Source organism: Tiliqua scincoides, chromosome 8 (assembly GCF_035046505.1).
Source record: "Tiliqua scincoides isolate rTilSci1 chromosome 8, rTilSci1.hap2, whole genome shotgun sequence".
Classification (NCBI taxonomy): domain Eukaryota; kingdom Metazoa; phylum Chordata; class Lepidosauria; order Squamata; family Scincidae; genus Tiliqua; species Tiliqua scincoides.
The window spans coordinates 10,806,822-10,827,344 of NC_089828.1; the positions used below are offsets into that span (position 1 = coordinate 10,806,822).

Below are 20,523 nucleotides of genomic sequence, written 5' to 3' on the forward strand. Positions count from 1 at the left end.
TATTTTTCTAATAATTTTTTTAAAAGACTTTTGAACATCCATTATGTAAATTCAAGCCCCCCTCCCCCCCCCCCCACGAATGATCAGCCACAGGGCAAAAGTTTATCTCCAATATGTTGCCTTTTTGTTGCAGTTTTTTTAAAACACAGTTTCATTTTTACCTTGTTTGTTCATTAAGGCTGAAGGTTCAATTGTAAAAAAAAAAGGGGGGGGGGAATTGGGAAGTAAAGATTTGCATCTTGTAGTTCTTGTTAACTTATGTGTCCAGGCTGTAAATCACCAAGGGAAATGGAACAACTCAGGCTTAAACCAGAAGTGGACAAGCGGATTTTGAGACTCATGTAAATTGCAAGAAGCAAAGATATACATTCTAATGGAGAAGAGCAGTTACCCTCAACAGGAAGCAGAGTCACAGCACTAATGATATGCTTTAGGTGCCGTAACACGGTTCCCTAAAACATTCCTCATTCAATGGAGAAGGCTTTCAGCGCCAGCTTCATTCATGAACCTAAGCTTCATGACAAGTCTAATAATAATAATAATAATAATAATAATAATAATAATAATAATAATAATAATAATAATAATAATAATACAGGTATTTATATACCGCCTTTCTTGGTCTTTATTCAAGACTTTATTCAAGGCGGTTTACATAGGCAGGCTAATATAAATCCCCGGAGGGATTTTTACAATTGAAAGAAGGCTCTGTCTTTCAAGAGCCACAACAAATTCAGATATTTTGTTCTGATCTGGCCTCCATCCTGGCCTCCATCCTCCCATGCTCAGAGCAGATGGAAATAGCTCGGCTCAGCTTGTCAGCTGCTTCAAGGTCACACAGTGCTGGTGGCCTCAAACTGGTGACCTTGTGGATGTTATCTTCAGGCAAATGGAGGCTCTACCCTCTAGACCAGACCATGAGTCTATCCATGAGGTTGACTGTGGGGCAGCTACCTCCACCTGCTCACTTGCTTTCCTTGCTGCTCTTGCCCCTGGATTTGAAAAGGAAGAGGATAACAAAGCATAAGAGGAAGTGTGGAGGAAGAATTTCTCTGACAGTCCAGACCACCACTCTCCTCTTCCACACTTCCTCTTCTGCTTTTTTCCCTTCTTCCTTTCCCAGTCCCAGGCAAGAGGAGCACAGGCTAGTGCATCACTTGGTAAGGAAATCTGCCTCAGACTCCAGGAGGCTGTGGCCCAGCCTTACTGCTATCCTGGATTAGCCTAAGGCCTGTTTCCAACAATGATGAGCCATACACTTCTGGAAGCTCACAAACGAAGGTGAAGGCTTTCCTCAGTTGCTTTCAGGGAGGGTCTGGTAGGCAGCAGTATATAACCTCTATAAATGGAGGGCCTATTGAGCTACTACGGCTAATAAACTGTTGATAAACCAGTTCTCCATGGATTTGTCTAATCCAGAGTTTCACAACGTTTGTCTCTCATTGTACCAATGTCTTCCATGGTCTCCCATGGTCTGCCTAAGCGTCCACCTACTGGAAGTACCACTGGAAAGATAACTGGTGATGATATCATCACCAGTTACCGCTGGGTTGGGAGGCCAGATGTGACGTGACAAACACCGCTAAGAGGCTCAGGATGTGCAGGAGGACTTTTCCGAGCATGCGAAAAGCACACTGTTGCTCTGCTCACTAAGCCAAGCTCGTACCATTGTTTGTCGTGTCACGTCATTGGTCTCACCACTGGGTGGCAGGTGTCTGGGGGTCCTGCGAGTACCACAAGACACCACCTCAGGAACCCATTCACTGGTTGAGAAACACTCGTCTAATCCTTGTTCCAAAAGATTTGAAGTTAGAGCCAGCATCATAACTTCTACAGAGAATTCCTGAAATTAATGACTTATTATGTGATGAAACATTTCTTTTTGTCTGTTCTGAGCCATTTGGGTTTACTGGATGACCCTCAATTCTTCTACCACTGATGTTGCATAAATGAATGAATGTTTAAAAAAAAACAACACACCCAGTTCATGGTTTGTGTTTCAGATTAAACAGCAATGAACAAGACAACTTTTGCCTGCCAACAAAGACAATAACAAGATCAAATCACAACTGCCATGGAAGCTGCATGACTGCCAGTACCACTGCTTATGGTTTATGGCAGGCAGAAGACCAGAATGGGAGAATCATAGGTCCAATTCAGGTATAATGCTAAACCATGGGTTATGACTATGCAAATGAGCCTTGGTGTGCTTATGTGCTCCCCTACAGGGTTGGTGTCAGAGGTAGGGCACTGTCACCAGGTCAGCCAGGTAGGGCACTGTCCAAATGCTCAAGCCCATCAGAGGGTGCACATAGCCAGGGCAACTTCTTCAGTTCCAATGGCAGGGCCCAAAGTGTTCTTGAAGTGGCCAAGGATGCCCATGGGGGGGAGGGTTCCAGTGCATGCCTTTGCTTAACACTGTTTCCCCTCCTTTTTTCCACTGCATGCGAAAGGAGGACAAAAGCTTCTGCATCCAAGTTGAGAAAAAACCAGTTTTATATTGCATACACAATGCAGCGGCAATATTTTCGTTGCACGTCCACTCACATTTTCTTTTTAAGAGCAGTGCTTCATGCACACACATATACACAAGGGATGTGGGAAGAAATATTATTACAAAGTGAGGTCAGAAGATCCAGGAACTCAAGAGATAGGTGTATCCTATTACTACACAGGACACAAATGAAAATCAAGTTCCAGCCAAAAGAGTAAAGAAGCCAATCAGAGGAGGGTGTGATCTACTCCCAGGTGGCAATGAACTGGAAAGGCAAGATGAGCAACGGAACATGAACACCTAATGAGTGAAAACGACTTTCTGCAGCAAGAAAGTACTGGGACTGTGCTCCCAGCCTCTACTAAGCCCAAGACTGATAGTGTCAAACCTACTTATGAATTCCAACTCAGCAGCTTCAAGCTGGTCTGCTTTACAACGGCAGGCAGCGCAAATGTGCAGGATCAATAACACCTGCTTAAAAAGCAGTTTCAAGTCTGAGCCAGATGCTAGTCTCCACCCGTTTACACACATGCCAAGATCAACTGGACAAAGGAAGAAAAATAAAAAAGACATCTGGCCACATCCTATACCGCTTGGTTACCATGTTCTAAATGTGTAGAAAGTACACTGACCTCATTTGAGTTATCTAGCAGTTCCATCTCTTTTTAAAAACAACTTTACAGCAGAATTTGGTTCAAAGAAAGCATGTTATATGGGCATCCCTAGGCATCTCAAGTGAGCAGTTAACCCACATCAGTGATTCCTTGCACAAAGTCGCTGTGTGCACAGCAGAGCTACTCCTGCTCACTAGGATTTTAGCAGAGAGAGAGAGAGAGAGAGAGAGAGAGAGAGAGACCGCATGTGTGCAGAAAAATACCTTAACCACTGACCTGTATGAAGATGCACAGAGAGCTGCCCCCTGTATTCAAGGGAGTGGAGACATCTGCCTGCACAGGAGTTTTATTTTCATGACACAGAATATCCAGGACCGAAGAGAGCTGCAGAACCTGAACTTATGGCCATGGCCTAGTTCCCATTGATCAGTAGTCCTGATGCAAATGCATAAGGAGTGGGCAAGGCTACTGAAACCTGCCAGTTTTTACAAGTCGCGCCCCTCCATGAGTGTTGCTGGGTACCAAACATGGCAACTCCTACACATTCTCAAGATATTGGCCACCTCTAAGGTGCTGGCCACTTTCAGACTGAAATGGACCTATCTGGCAGAGTTAAGCTTCATGAAAATATGCCCTATATAGAGGCAATTCTACAGGTACACATTGCATCAGGTACATGAATTTAACCACAGGGAACAAACCACAGGAACCAAAAACTATGCATAAGGAACGTGATCATACCTCCTTTCTACTAACCTCCAACGGGATGTTAAGCCTAAACATTGTTACTAGAAGTCTTCACACAATTCAAATTAAACTGCCCTCAATCTACAAAGGGAAGGAGGAGAGAAATGGAAAAGGAAAGAAAGAAGGTACCAATGTACACCCAAGAGATCACAGATGAAGGATGCTATCATGCTCCTTGTATGTTCCATCCCTTCCCCTTGCAAAAGACTATGTTTGCCATTATTCACCCAGTGAATGCCTTCTAGAGGGTAAGCATTTGCATAGCTAGGGAACCTTGATAGCACTTCTGAAATGTATGATTTAAATACTCTTTTGGCACCAAGTGCTTTTGCGTCACTCAGGAGAACTGTTTGGAAGAACCTGAGAACTGAGCTGCAAAGACAGACCCAGCCCAAGGAAATTCAAATGCCAGATGACTTGGCAGGGCACTGCAGTCTTTACGAACAGTCAGGAAAATACATCAGCAGCCTCTTCTCCCTCTTAGGGAGGGAAGGGGGGGAAAGAGAGAGAGATGGTGAACTTACGTTGGTTCTTCTGAGACGGTCCTGGTCTCCTCCATTTCATGTGCTTGCTTGAACCAAGGGAGCCTTGCTTCAACAGGGGTTTTCTCTGGAAAATGCAAACACATTGGGTGAGGGGGAGGGAGCTTTAACTCTGTTGTAAAGCACATGTTTTGGATGCAAAAGATCCCAGGTTCAATCCCTGACATTTCAAGGGAGGACTGTGGGAAAACTCATGTCTGAATGTCAGGAGAGCTGCCGCCAGGAGGTAGTCCTGGTCTAGAAGATGAACTGATGGTCAGCTTCAGCTTCATATGTCCATTTGCCCAGGACACTCAACAATACCCCCAGCTTTAGTGAACTATCTGCAACTTTGTGAATGAAGGCATCAGTGCTAGAAAGGCACAAATGTAAGAATCATGGCAGCCCTTTTGGTTGGAAGGCAGTACAAACCCTCTGCTGTACACACTAGGGAGCCTGACCTTCAACAAACAACATTATTTTCCTGCTGCTGTTCAAGTTTCAGCTCAAGTCCACAGTTCCCTGTTCCAGCAATAGAGATTAGGAACCCTGAACTGGAAAAGTTTCAGCCCAAGTTTAGATTCAGGAACAATGTCAACCTGACACTCTTTCCACACTGCACAGTGGGTTTGCAAGTTAGTATCATTAATAACAACATCAAGTGGATTAAAAATAAATGGTGTACTCCTGCCGGAATTTCTGTGGGCTTTTCTGAATTCTACATAAGCTCAGAAGCCAATAAAGAAAGGCCTTGTTGTTCAGACAATGAAAGTCCTAGAAACTAGCTGCAGCATTTAGTTTCAAATATTGTTTAGCAGACCTTTGCTTGCCAAGTGAAACTTTGCACTAGTTCTCCCTGTTAATTTTTATATGTTAATTTTGGTTTTTTTACCCCCATCATTTCAAATCTACATTATAGCCTTGAGAAACAATGAAAAATGAAATGAACAAAGCAAGCATAAATCCTGCTTAGTGCTGATAATTACAGTATCTTCATTTTGAAAGCCCTGGAGTTCGTCCTCCTAAGTTCCAGGTTCTGGCATAAAAAAGGCAGCCAGGGCAGGACATTTTTCTTCATAGCACTTTATTTTATTTATTTATTTTATTTTTTGGATTTGTAATCTGCCTTTCTCCCCAGAGGGCACCCAAGGCTGCTAACAACATTTAAAAGTCTTAAAATACATAAAATACCACTTTCTTCATCTATTATGTGCACAAGTCAGAGCTAAATTAGGGCAATATTTTTAGGACACTTATTATGGTCCCAGAGAGACAAATGAGGAATCATGCTAAAGCACAAAGCAAGTAAGGTGCAGAAAGAATTGTGATTTTACACATTTACCCATAAATCCGACAAAATCAACAAAAGGGAGGGAAAAAAACCCCAGAGAAATGCAAGCTGCAGTCTTTGAAACCTTGAAAGTTGTTGATTGCGACTGGTTGATTGTTGACTGGTTCTAGTTTTCAGCACATTGAAAGATCTCCTTTGCCCTTAGCTTAGAATAGATATGGAAGTATTTATGAAAATTCCACACCCAAAAGTTTAAAAAAAAAAGGCCAACATACAAAGCACACTACTGGGTTACTCTGCTGCTTGCAGGAACCAGCTCAGCAAGGAAAGGAGAAGGCAGCCTGTGCTTCTGAAGAAAGGTGTTATAAGGGACACAACTTGCATCTCTTCCCTGAAGCTGGGGGGGGGGGGAGAGACATGACTTGGTGTCCTTATGCTTAGCAGTTCTTTGTTCCAGCTAGGACCAGTCAAAAGAGCGGAACTGGGCAGGAAAACTCTGAGCATGATGGTGCCATGTCCACATGGTTTTTTGTACTAGAACAGAAGGAGAAACAAAGGGAAGAAATGCAAGTTGGCAGTAGCCAAGGCAGCCCTTATAATGACTAGTTTGGGCATCTGCGTACTCAGATATCGTGTGTGTAGAAGTGGCGTGCGAGTGGTGCTTTGTGTGTATGTAAGAGAGAGAGAGAGAATGAAGGGGGGGGAATATAAACCACAGACTTGGGTGGGTCTCTGCTTGTCCATTCCTGTACATCATCATGCACATTCCTGTTACCTCTGGGCTTGTAACAAGGGACTGCCACGATGCACTCTTCTTTGATGTGCAGCTTGAGTTGAGGATTGCAGCCCCCCGTGTGCTGCCCACGATGATCATTGCAAAGCACCACTCGGTAACGTAACCCTCGGCCACATGTGACTGTACACTACAGAGGATAATGCAGTCACACAAATAAGTCATAAGGCGTTTGTCCAATATTCTGCATACAAATTGAATTGCAATGCATTTCACAGGTTGCATAGACATCTGCTTTGTACTGATAATTTTCTCAATATGTTTACATATCTGAAGAGAATCAGAACAATTCATTCATTCATTCATTCATTCGTTCAACTACTTCTTTTTTTAAACATAGGTTTAAATAAATTGTTCAGATTACCTGGGACCACTCCAAAGCCACCCACTTAGGGCAATCATATAGATTGCAAGCTTGCATGATCTTGGGTTTGGGGGCATACATGCACTTCCACTCTTCCACCTGCAGTATCTCTCCATGCATGGTCTCCTCCACACAAACGAAACTCCTCCTCTGAATTCCACCTCCACATGAAACTGAACATGCAGTCCATGGGTTGTGTTCCCACCTGGGGAGGGAAAAACCAAGATCTAACATGCACAATTTCATGTTCTGACCAAGATCTAACATGCACAGTTCCATGTTCTGCCTGGATTCTTAACCATGCAAACGGTCAAGAGACAGTGGACGTAACTGGCTCTAAATACAATCAATCACCACATTATATTCAACCTGGTTAAATCCACACACGATAATGCAGTTCTAACTGAAGTTTATGTATAGCATCTTGAGGGAGAGCACAATAAACTCTGGAGAGGAAGTCCTCAGCTTAACCGACTTCATAGGACTGCTGTGAGGTGAAAATGGGAGGAACAACACACATTTCCCATAAAATGGTAGGTGAGCAGAGGAAGTGTGTCCTGGGTGACTTTGAGTCAGTTACTCTCAGTAGAAATTATCTCACAGGGCTGTTATCAGCACACAAAAAGGAGGAGGGATGGGAAGAACATTGTATACTGCCCTGAGTTCCTTGTAAGTGGAATGGGATGAACATGTAAGTAGTCAATTAAAAAGAAGAACACAAAAGTTCCTGAAAACCACTACACTGGCTAGAATGGACAACAACGCTCCCTCAAACCCCTTCACTGGGAGCAACTGGTATTGTAAAAGGAGTCAAACATACAGCCAATGGCGCAGAAACCTATAAATCCATGAGATAAATGTAAATAGCTGCTCCCTAAGATACAGGAGGTAAGTCAAGAATGCTCCCTGCCCGACATAATTCACATAAGTCTCTACCTAGAGTAAATTAATCATATTATACACAAACCGAATGTGGAAATTACTGTATATCGAGTGCTGACATTTAAACCAAACTTACATGATCAAGACCAGTCTGCACAGAGCAAATGGCTAATGATTTCACCATCACCCCTGATAAATGTGCTTCATCTGCTATCCTTTTGTTTGCTTAGCTCAAAGGAATGATTAATGTAATACATAATGCACAAAAAGATTTTTTTTCAAAAGATTTTAGTTTTAAAACTAATCTATTATGATATAGTATGAGAGTTGATCGAGTATGGTAGCAAATGGTCTTTTCACACATTATGCGGGAGCAAATACTGAGGCCTGATTAAGTCATATCATGAGACTATAGTTTTAGCACTACATGCACAAGTGCAAGGTTAGTCTAGACAGGCTTGTGTGCTTCCAGTCCCTTACATTTGTGTGCAAGAAAGAGAAGAACAAAAGATCGAAAGCTTCCATTCATGGTTTTGATCTGATTACAGTAAACTACGGTTTGCATGAACAAGTGCAAATTAACAAACCAGGATCAAATCATGATTTCAGATCCTAGTTTAATAGCAAATCATGATTTGTGCAAACAACAGTTTCTCATATTCATACCTAAATCTACCAAATTAGATTTTGGCTGAGGAGAGAATTGGAATCAGGAGCCATTCACACTCTTTGGGCTAAGCTACACATTACAGGTTGAGACTAATTATTCGCGTGGGTTCCAAGCACTCATGCAAAAAACATGAGTGAAATGAATGGCATTTTTTGCATGAGTGGCAAAAAACACATGGATGGCAAAAAACACACTATAGCAAATCAATTTAAAAAACAAAGTTTCTTTGCTCCAGAGATTTAAAAACAGCCTTGTTGACTTTTGTGATGTAAGATAAGAGCCATGAAGAAGACAATTCATCAATCAGTCCTCTTCCAAGCTCTTACAAAGGCACTTCACTCAGCCCCTCCCGTCACCAATGCAAAGTGAACCCCTTTCTTTCACGTGCTCAGGGGGGAAGGGAGGGGTCTGCTGGAGAGAGAAGGACTGAAGGATTGTCAGCCAGCTGCCCTCTCTCTCTCTCTCTCTGATTAAGGAGGCTATTGTTAAAGGACTGTTCAGTTTTTTAAACTGATTTTAAAAGGATGCATTTTTCCCCTTCTCCAGGGATCAGCACATTCCTTCTCATTTGCAGGGACCATTCCTGTTGAGTCAAATTCGTGTATAAAAAATCCGTGTATAAATAGGCTGGACCTGTATTCTTTTTTTGAATGCCTAGATTGTTTTCAGTGGAAAAGTGAAAGAAAAACAAATGGGGACAAGTCACATTTACTCTAGGAATGTAGGTGGAACTACATGTTACAAGAAAGACACTGTTGGTAGCCTTGTGCTGAGTTCCCCTTTTTGCTACCCTTAACGTGGAGGACAACTTAACTTAAAGAACTGCTTGCTCCCAGGATTGCTGAACTAATGCTAAGCTGAAATTCCACCACCCCATTCACCCCATGTCAGTTTCTCTCAGCTTCTGTCTTTCTGCCTGCCATTTGGGACAATACACATCTATTTTAGAGGAGTTTTTCTATTTACAGAATGTGTGCGTGTGTGTGTAAGTGAGCGGGAGTGTATAAAACCTGTTCAGAACAGTCGGCAACATGGGTAAGGATTTCTAAAGCTATGCACACAAAACACTACAAATACTTACAATAATAAATTCTAAGTAATAAAAATAAAATCACTAGAAAGCAAAGGACTTTTAGCTGTCAGATGAAATTAGTGGCCTGTGGACTTGTATATATGCTCTATCTAACAAACACGCGGTGTTTAACGCTAGTTGCGGAAGTGTTTATAGCATACATTTTTACAGCTGTTTTTCTCTATCTCATCATTCAAAATGAGCTCCATGTCCCAAATTCCCAGGAGCATGTTCCAGGTGGAATGAGGACTATAGCTACTGGGAAAGGGCAGAAGGGAGGGAGGCTGTTCAGTAGATGCTTTCCAGAGTCTGTGTCTGTCAAGGAATCCCTCAACACTCCAACAAGCTTGAAGTATGTGGAGCCGTTCCAAAAAGTTTCAAAAGGTGTGTGTGTGGAGGTGAGGGAACATTTATCCTGGGATTTGCTTTTTTTCTGTTTATTTCAAAAGACTTCTCCATCTGTTAAAACAGTCCAGTGTGGTGCATTTACAGCTTGAGCCGAAGCTCAGTCCTTTCAAGATCCTTCTCTGTACGCAGGGACCCCTGCCCCTCTCTGCCCCAGCTTCCTCAGAAGGCGGTAATGTGCGCTGCAGGATCATAAAGAAGGCATGTGTATGCCCCTACTGTTTATGGATAAGTGGGGCTCAAAAGAAGGAAGGGGAAGGTGCAGTCAAGCTCAGGTCAGACACTTTGTCTTAAATTCTGCTTTGTTTGAACATGTCAGATGCTGTGGGAGTTGAAGGAGCAGACCTACAGCTGAGGCACCTATTTCCCAATCCCTGTGCCACTGAGCCCGCTGGTGGGGGGAAGGAACTGCAAGCAGTTCGGCCTGTAACACTAAAGGGAAAAGGGAGAGCCTGTCACTGACCCACAATTGCTCCTTTTAGGTGTACAAACAAACCTTTATCATCAGTTGAGCCCAGGAGCAACTGATTCCTCCTGTTTCAAGAAGAATTCGGCGCTTCTGATTGGTTGGCTCTTGTAACAATCACAAAGCCAGCTTTTTCTCACCTCCCCATTTAGCTGATTGGTTGGCTGTTGTCTCCGCCCTAACTCCCCTAATCAGAATCCCCTGCTCCTAGCAATCAGAGGATTCTAGAGCAGTTTTCTCAACCAGCGGCACTTCTACCACCGGTGTTACTTGAGGTGGTGTTCACTGGTATATGTGAGACCCCCAGATGCCACCGCCTAAGAACAAGACCAGCAATGCAACAAACAGCAGTAGGAGGTCCAGCATACACTTTTTGCACACTGAAAAAATCCCTCCCACGTGCCCTGAGCCTCTTACTGGTGTTTGTTGTGTCACACCTGGCCTCCTAATCCAGAAGAAATGGCGATGACATCATCACCAGTTACTTCCAGTGGTACTTCCAGGGCAGGAGGTCTGGTCTAGAGGGTAGAGCCTCTGTTTGCCTGAAGATAACATCCCAGGTCGCCAGTTCGAGGCCACCGGTACCATGAATTGGTGAGACCTTGAAGCAGCTGACAAGCCGCGCCGAGTTATTCCACCTGCTCTTCGGTGTGAGCGAAGAAGCGTTATGGCTGCCCTCCATGTGAGAGATGAAGGAGCTGCTTGTCAGCTTGCGTGGGAGGAAAACTTCTGAAATGTTGAGGTTCTTGAAAGATAGAACCTTTCAATTGTAAAAATCCCTAGGGGATTTAGAACGGCCTGCCCATGTAAACCGCCTTGAATAAAGTCTGAGGAGAAATCTGAAGACCAAGAAAGGCGGTATATAAATACATGTATTATTATTATTATTATTACTTCCAATAGGTCGACCATACAAATTGGTATGGCAGGGAACAAATATTGAGAAATGCTATTCTAAAGAACCAATTCATGCTACAATGCAGGCAACTCACCACTAGATTTTCCAGCCTCTACACTTCCAGACTGCTTTCCACCTTCCCTCTTCCAAATAATTGCCATTCAAATGTTCACATGGACCAGAAATAATCATCTGAACATTCTGCTAGTTGCAGGGAGCTGCTCAAGAATAAGTAGTTTCCCCTACTTGGTTGGGAGAATGGCTAAAGGGCACCAGAGATTATAGTTCTTTCAGGATGCTGAAAAGAGGTATGATAGAGGTATAATTGCCTGTAGTGCGCAAACGTATCCCACTATCACCTCTGTTCTCAGAGATGGCACCGGAGACTGTGTGCCAAAGGCTGCCCCCTAATGTGATGATGTATCAGTTTCTGACCCTCCCTGTGCTCTAGAGTCTACCACTCTCATCTGCACTTTCTCTTCCATTCCACCAACCCTCTTCCTTTATAAAATCAAGGAAAAGAAGAAGTGGAGATGAGAGAATGGAGGTGGGGGTCCCCACTAATATGGTGCCTGAGACAACTGTCTCACAGTCCTATCCCTGCTTACCTGGGAGTAAGCCTCATTGACTCTAATAGGACTTACTTCTGAGTAGGGCAGGCATAGGATTGGGCCGTAAGTCATCCCCATGGACGGGCTGACGCTGGGGATGAATGCGCATACTGCAGCTCAATAAAGCATCCGTCTTATCTTCAATTTCCTGGAGAAATGCCATTTTCAGCCTTTGTGTCATGTTCACACATGGAGTGCTTTCTTGGCATTTGCTTTATTCAGCTGATTGCTGCATCTCACTCAGCTATTGTTTTTCCTTGCATAAGTTCCCAATGAGCTGCCTGCACTTAAGTAGGCAAAGTGGGTCTTGCATCTAAATGCCATTTGCTTTAGTGTGATCTTATCTTAAGAACCGCATGTTACAGGCACTCCATTTAGTCACTGCCGTTTACCACAAATGATTGCTAATGATTGCTAGACTTGGATAAGTCAGGAGCTTAAATGATTATAAACTGTTATGCACTATATTAAACTACCACAGGAATGCTTCTCTCAATGGTGACCTTTAACTTGTAGACTCCATACATACCGAGGAAGTGGCTGGAAGTGATCATATGGCATGATTTCTTTAAATCCATCGCTGTGAATAAAAACAAGCATTTATAAAACTGTCCAATATTATTAAATATTTTTTCTTCATGTTACACACATTCACTTAAAAACAACAATAATGCTGCGCATTGTTTTGGGAAACAACTACTTACAGGATAGTTGATGACAGCCAGGATGGTGTAATGAATTGGGAGTTGGACGTGGACCTGGAAGATCCAAGTTCAAATCCCTGATCAGCCACAAAGCTTCCTAGGTGACCTTGAGCCAGTCACTATTTCTCCGTTTCACCTACCTCACAGGGTTGTTGTGAGGACAAAAGAAGGAAAGGAACTATGTACCCTGAGCACCTCAGAGGGAGGTTGGTACAAAAATGTGAATAATAGATAAATAAAAGTATGTCTTCATTGTTTTGTCAGATGAAATCTGACTACTGATTCTGGTTCCACACAGCTATTGGAAATAGGTGATAACAGGATTATATGCTGTTGCCACACAAGGATGTTAAATGTAGGACTACAGTTTCTCAGATTCCAGGGAGGAGGGAGGCTGGGCTGTATTTAGGGAGAATGTGCACAGGTAATTGCTCTAGGGCCCTAAGGTTTCATTCAGGGGCACCTAATAAGCACTTTGCTGACATTCAGAAGGTCAAGCCCTGCTTCATAAACGGCTACACACTGTTTTGTGTTCCGTGGTGGAAGAAAGATGGCATATGAAACAGTCATAGTATCTGAATGGGAAAAAAAATTCTCTTGGGCACTAGCACAGACCTGGAAGGAGATACCCTATATACCTACTATTAGGGACTCCAGAGCTTGAACCTAAAATCTCATGATCTGAGGGTAGGACCTACATCAGCGATTTCAACCTGTGCGCCATGGTACATTGGTATGCCACAAATGGTCCAGAGTTGCGCTGCAGGAGTTTGGGGGAAAGTAATTAATTAGTAGAGCCTTTGAGGATTTGAGCAGTGCAGTGTGCCTCATCAATTCTGAAAAAAAACTGATGGTGTGCCCTGAAAATTTATCACCTTGACAGTGTGCCATGAGATGAAAGGTTTGGAAATCACAGTGCAAAATCTCTAGATAGCCTTGATAAGAACATGCAAAGCCCCAGTATTGGTCAGGCCTGTGTAAGACAGTAGGGTGTATGATTTGAACCAGATTCCCTTGCAGATAACTACAGCCTGGTCATGATCTTTCAGCTAAATCTCCTACAGAAAGGGTGCCCTCTAGGAGAGCTGGTCAGATTGGATGAGGTCAGCTGACAGCCCTCATCCTCATCCTCATCCTCCAGACCTTAATAAACTCTGGCTTCCAAGTCAGCCTAGCTATGCAAGTCACTGAAACAGCAAGCACACACTCTTGCCTCTGATCTTCTATATCTGACCATCCCCCCAAGTTTTGACTGCTTCTGAGCTGCTTCCTGCAGCTTGACCTGTCCCTGGCTAAGGTGTAACAAGTGGGATAATGTTTAGTGTATGTCCTTTGCCCAATCAATAGCGTCGAAGTCTCTACCTACTGTACTCTACGCTCTGGAGCTTAAGTTCTCAGTTCCACCTCTAGGAAATGGCATCAGGGACCCCAGAACTGGAAGACATACACACCTCCAGGTCTGGATTTGGGAACTCCTGGCCTGACCCTTGTACCTCCAAGCAAGAAAAGAAATGACAGAAAGTTCACCCCACAGCATTTTTGTGCCTTCATTTCTATAGCACAGATATTAACAGCAATTACTCATTGCTTCCTTCCACCCATCCACACTTCTAAAGCTCCCATCCTACTTTCAAGATTCTATAACCTTTTACAATAAGTATTCAAATTTTGCAAGAAAAGGTCTGCATAGTAGTCTTGTTCTTAGAATATATACTTTCAAGGGGTCACTATCGATGATTACATTCAACTGAGATTAGAGGAAACAGGACAGTTTAGTTATAGGAAATGAAATTCACCGAGAGTGTTTCCTTTTCTACTTGGATATATCTCTTGCCCTGCCAGCTGGCATTTTAATGTGAGGTTCTGGGCTAGATACTGTAGTGTTATTTTAAGATACTTCAGCACAGCCAGGAAACAGCACCAGACGGTCCAACAGCCAGCACGCCTTAAATGTCATTGTGCAACTCAATATGGTCTATGTATACTGCAGCCTTTAGGAACTTGGCAACAGTGGCATGTGGTCTTTGCACCACAAGCATCTTTCCTTTGCATAGCTTGAATAAGTTCACTGGAGCCTGGAGCCCTTAGGAACAAAAAAGGCCTTGATTTAGCAGTGACCCTAGGGAAAGAAGAATGGGACACTGGCATCTAGAAGGCAGCCAGGAGGCATCTAGAAGGCGGCCAGGAGGCAGGGAGAAGGCAGCGGCGTGATCCCAAGGATCGTGCCACTCAAGGGGGCTAGAGGGGCTTGGGTACACTTACCAGAGCCTCCTGCAGCTTCCAGGGAATGTGGGGAGCCCTGTGCGGCTGTCCACAGGGCTCCCTGAAGCTTCACAAGTGAAAGTGGAGCAATCGCACTCCACTTCCACTATACTGGAAGTGAAGCGTGATCGCCTTCCCCCCGCCTCGCCCCCATCCCCACAAGAACTTACTGCGGCTTTCAAACTCCCTGAGAGTTTGAAAACAGCAGTTTTAAGCCATTTCTGCCCAACACTGCATATATGCAACAGGGATCAAACGTATACACCTGTGGGCTGGGCGGAAATGGGTTAAACAGACTAAGGGCACCCCTTCAATCTCTAGCACGGATGGGTCTAGCCTCCACGGACAGGGAACCCACATGGGGGAGGATGGTATGTCCTCCTACCATACACACACCAGGGGCCCTTGCAGTATATAAAGCTCTACCTCTGCACATATACACGCACACATAATCTCCTGTCATCACAATGGCCATTTGGCGAGTTATAAATAAAAAGGAATTACTGCATGAGGCTCAGTAACTTAAATGCCAACCACCCATTTATGTATTTGTAATACATACCTAGAAGGGCAGGGATCCATATTGCATTCCTTCAGTTTCGGTTTTGGCTTCTTATTTTCAGGGTAGTAATGGCAGTACTGATCTGGCACGACACGCTTGGAACGGATATCCACACACTCTGCAGAGTTCAGCTGGTAACCTGCAGTGGAAGCAAATGCAGACACATATATTACCATTAATGCGGAGATTTGCACAAACAGGCACATACACGCGCAATATATATTCTATGTGTCTGTTCTTTTTCTCCTTCCCAATTCACACTTTTCACTTACAACTCATATTACTTGGAGACAATATTTATATACTGTTTGCTAAGACATGTTGTATTCCAGGGATGGGCCCAAGTGCCCATCCCCTGATTTTTCCCACCCTGTTTTGCAAGTATATCCATTGCATTTAAAAAAAGGTTTAATGTGAAATAAATTTAGTGAACTTGAGCCCACTAAAGTTTCTACCACAACAAATCATTTAAGGTGCAATCCTAACCCTTTATGTCAGTGCTTTCCAGCACTGACTTTCCAGCACTGACATAAGGGCAATGCAGCTCTGAGATAAGGGAACAAACAGTCCCTTACTTTGAGGAGGCCTCCATGAGTGACACCCAATTGCAGGATGCAGCACACGTCCCATTGGCACCACTATGCCAGTGCTGAAATGCACTGGCATAAGGGGTCAGGATTGCACCCTTAGTCTTTAAATTACCAAAAGGCTGTTTGCTGTTGCTGTTTTGCTATAACAGGTGAACATTGCTACATTTCTGACAATGGTTGTCAGTGGTTCTCAAACCCCCAGGAAATTTGAGAACCCAGGTAAGTCTTTGCAGGGATGGAGGAAAGGCAGCAATGCAATCTCCAGGATCATGCTGCTGCTGGAGCTGATGTCAGGGTATTTTGCTTATCTCCTCATTGCAACCTCATTGGTAACTGATTTCAGATAACTGGAGGGTATCACACACTTGCTCTGGCCCTCAGGTTCCAAAGTCTAGGACCTCCTGCAAGCTTGAGTATCAATAGGAAGGGAACTTATGCTGCAGAAAGGGAAACATTCTGAAGTGGTTGGGGCACCCATGAACATAAAACTTGTGCCTGTCTGGGAGCTGTGGTTGTTGGCGTGCCTACAGTCTACTGAGGCACCCCACCGATAGGCTGCCTTTCTAAATTAGTCAAACTATGTTTTGAGCAGCTCCAAGAAGCATGAGAAAGAATTAAGACTGAAAGCCAGAATCTCTGAAGACTAGATCCAAAAATACCATCAAGCTTAATGTCATATAACCAAAAAATATTGGGAAGAACATTCCTCCTAATAGAGCGAAGGGAGGTGGGTGGGAGGAGGGTGTCAGAAGAAATGCTGGAGAAACTGGGGGTGTCTAAATTATCTTTGCAAGAAATCTGAGTTTTATGAACCACTCTGTTGCTGAGTGTGAGGGGGGAAGCGAGGAGGGAATGTACAGATATGTGTCCCTAAGCAAACACCAAAAAAGAGAGGTAGGAACCACAAGAATGAAAATCGAAAACCAAGTCAAGAAACCAAACAGCATCTATGCCAGCATCCAAAACTCTGCAGTGTTATATATCAAAGGTTCCAATTATGTGTCTCCTGGCAGCACCAAAGTATCGTCACACAGGGGAGTGAGAAAAGAAAAAAAGAAAAAAGAAAAAAGGAGCCAAGACCGCGGACACAGTGACTATATGGAGTCAGCTCTGCTGAGTAAGCGAGAGAGTTGTGTAAAGACACACACACACAAAGTTAAAACACAAAATGTAAACAGTGAACACTTCAACTGTTTATTTAAAGACAGCTACATTTTATGGGAGGTTCATGCTTTGTGAGATCCCTTATGACTCTACCACAGAGACGAAAAAGAGCATGGGTGCAAAAGGGAACTGTTTTAAATAAATAATCAAGCCACTGAGGGGTGCCAAGGCAGTTCATGCTTCTTTCTTTTGCTTTTAAAATGGGCATCTCCAAAAGCACATTGAAGTCATTTGTAAATGGGTGAAAGAAGCAAAAGGGAAGGAACCTGATGACAATGACCTAGATGCCTTATGAAACTTTTAGGCCAGGCAGAAATGGAACAAGATTCCTGAAATATCCTATTGAGGTGTGTTTATTTATAACACAATGTGTAAACGCAACTATTTCAGTTCTTTTGGTTTCTGGAAACTCCCTCTCAGGGCTAAAAAGCACGGAAAACAGCACTTCACTGTGGCTTAAGCTGTGAATAAAAACAAGCATGTACGAAGGAGGAGGAATTCTTTCCTGTGAAGAGGCAGAGATGACATGATTCTGGAGCCTGATCTCCAATCACTTAACCACTGTTAAAGAGGGACACATTTCAGCAGCAGCACTCCTGCTTTGCCTGCACAAGGTCCAGGTTTAATCCTTAGGACAGGGGTGTCAAACACATGTGGCCCCCAGAAGCTCTTCATCTGGCCCCTGAGATAGCTGGGCTCTCCCAATGCTGCCCTTTCAGCAGTGCTGCTTCTGCCAAGGCTCGGGGAGTGTGAGATGGAAGGAAGCCTCAGAGTACAAGGAACTACAGGGGAGGAGATACACCAAGAGACTTGAGAAAGGGAAATGCTGCAGAGCACCTGGGAGAGTCCAATTATCATGTGGGTCGTGAAGTGATGCTGAAAGGGCAGCCCATGTGATAATCAGGCTGCCCCATATCTTGAAAATATGATCAAAATTTGCATTTTTTTCTTCTTCTGTCATTTGGAACTAATGAGTTTGTGAGAACAAGGTGCCTATTTCTGGCTATCATTTGCTTAATAACATCACTTCCTGGTTAATGATGTAACTTCCAACCCTCAGCAGGTAGTGTGAATGTTGTTTGGCCCATTATAAGAAATGAGTCTGACACTGTCCAAGCAGGGTTGGGAGAGTCCCTTCTCTGGAGAGCTGCTATCAGTCCACATAGACAATCCTGAGCTAGGGAAACCAAAGGCCTGACTTCGAAGAAAGCAGCTCTCTAAGTTCATACATCTCAGAGATCAAACAGCCAGCCTGTTGATGGAGAAGCCAGTTCACCTCTTGCTCAAGCACTCAACTCTCTTGGGTGCTTTCATTTATAGCAAGGAGGAGTGAGTCAACCATTCAATACCCTTTGGCACAAGAGCAGGTCCATAACCACAGGAATACAACGGAGGATTGACAAAGAAACAAGAGGTCTTGTAGGGTAATGGCCAGGAGCAAGGAAGCTTCCTATTAAAACCTCACTCCAGTCATAACCCCCTCCCACAAACACTCACTTTATTACATTATTCACATTATTCAGTTTTCCATTAAATAGTAACAGGAGTAGGGCAGGGTCTGTAGAGGAGAATCAACGGGCAGAAAGAAGGAGTACTTAAATCTTCTCTCTTTCTCATTTTTTCTTTGCTACTCCAGCCAGGCTTAATTACAATAATAGAATCTAGCTGGAGGGAAACCGTAGTAGGGAAGTGGGAAAGGGCCAGGAGGGAGGGGTTCATGATGGTGGGAACTGGCATGTGTGGGAGGGTTAAGCATCCCCCCATTTTTTCCTGCAATGCCACTCCCCCACTTTAGCGTTACATGGCGAACATTTATGGTCCACTGTAGGTGACTTTATGCAAAGCAGAATTCTCTCGGTCTCCTCCATCTGTAAAATAGAATAAGACTAGCCTACCTTTTGGGGCTATTGTAATTGCTACTAAGAAGTGCTCTGAATCTTTGCAATGTATTCTGCAAATGCTTCCTATTATTCCTTCCCCCTTGCTACTGGAAATGCAACGCCAGCGATATTCTGGATTTTGTGTTTGGAATTTATGACTTGATTTTTTGGTTGCAGCAAACCAAATATTTCACAAGCATATCCACACTAACCTTTTAACTAGCTGCAAATTTTGGCCTTCTGCACTCTTTTATAAAACAAAACAAAACAGGCAAACAGGGAAGAGCCCAACATTACAACACAGCATGAATTTATAGCAATTTCTCTTTTGAGAAAAGAAAGAAATCACAGCTCAAAAGCTGTAAATCCACCACTTACAATCCACAGCTGTACACACTCCCAAGTCACATCCATTACTCACCTCCCCCGCATGTCACGGTGCAAGGGAAGAACTCCGTCTGTCTCCACTGATGACTTATGGGTTGATAGAAAAAGAACTGGACCACGCTGTCTTTGGGGGCAGTGTACCTGGTCTAAAGAGAGTTCCATTACAACACATTTGTATACTGCATGCCAGCACTCTATGGCCCATCATGGGATAATTCACACATAAAATACAACATAGGAAGCCACATGACAAAAGGCAGGGGGGAAATAAAATTGCACAGACAAAAAATCCAGCACAACATAACTGAAAACAGACATTTTTGGTTATCAAGTATTTGTTGCCTTACTTTCTTCCATTCATATTGTGTCAGTGGCCCAAGCCACATATTACCAGAGGTGGTGGTCCTCTTCACGTGGCAGTGGGGGCACCTGCAAACACCCATTTCACAATGCACATGACCTTAAATATGAAGAAGGCAGGCTGACACATGATTGCACAGGTGCCAAATTCACAGTTCTCCCCTTCCAAGTAGGTTCATATGAGCTGAATACCTTCATAATAGGTCATCATCTTAACATACAAATCTGCCTTACCCTACAGCACCTCTCATTTACTCATCAGCCCTCATTTAGGTTTCTGAGATTGTGGGTGTGCTCCTATGCTAAGGGTTTAAGAAGAGGGTTTTTAACAGCCCTACCTGGAGATGTCAGAGACTGAAACCTGAAACTTCTGCACGCCACACAGGTACTCTGTTTCACCACTGAGCTACAGTCCTTGTGGATTATGCTCCTTGCACAATTTCTGCAAACCCAAAACTGGGACTTCCAGTTTTAGTTAAAGGAAATGCACAATGAAAGGAGCTCCTTTGTTTGCATGGTCCCTGTGAATAAAACTGGAAGCCCCACACTTCCAGATGAGTGAAAACCATATACGGAGTGTGGTAAAGAGGCAAATGATCAACTTCCCATATGAGTGAGTGGGAAGCGGATCAATGTGGCTCACGTCTGAGGTGGGCTAGAGAGAGACAGCAGCAGAGTTGGGGTGAAGAGCACCCCAAATCCACTGCCCCCTTGCACCCATCACCTGCCACTGATGCAAAACGCATCAAGTTGCGTCATGACTGGGCCAACTGAGGGCGCAGTACT

General features: G+C 43.8%; 1 protein-coding gene across 1 annotated transcript in view; it reads right to left on the reverse strand.

The window, feature by feature from the left end:
* ADAMTSL3 (ADAMTS like 3) overlaps positions 1 to 20,523 on the reverse strand; it is a 203,650-nt gene that overhangs the window by 62,146 nt on the left and 120,981 nt on the right. The window contains exons 9-14 of the mRNA XM_066635419.1: positions 19,412 to 19,523; positions 15,357 to 15,495; positions 12,358 to 12,408; positions 6,825 to 7,029; positions 6,443 to 6,590; positions 4,380 to 4,464 (exon numbers count right to left, since the gene is read on the reverse strand). Of these exons, the coding sequence (XP_066491516.1) occupies positions 4,380 to 4,464; positions 6,443 to 6,590; positions 6,825 to 7,029; positions 12,358 to 12,408; positions 15,357 to 15,495; positions 19,412 to 19,523 (740 nt within the window). The remainder of the gene's footprint in view (positions 1 to 4,379; positions 4,465 to 6,442; positions 6,591 to 6,824; positions 7,030 to 12,357; positions 12,409 to 15,356; positions 15,496 to 19,411; positions 19,524 to 20,523) is intronic.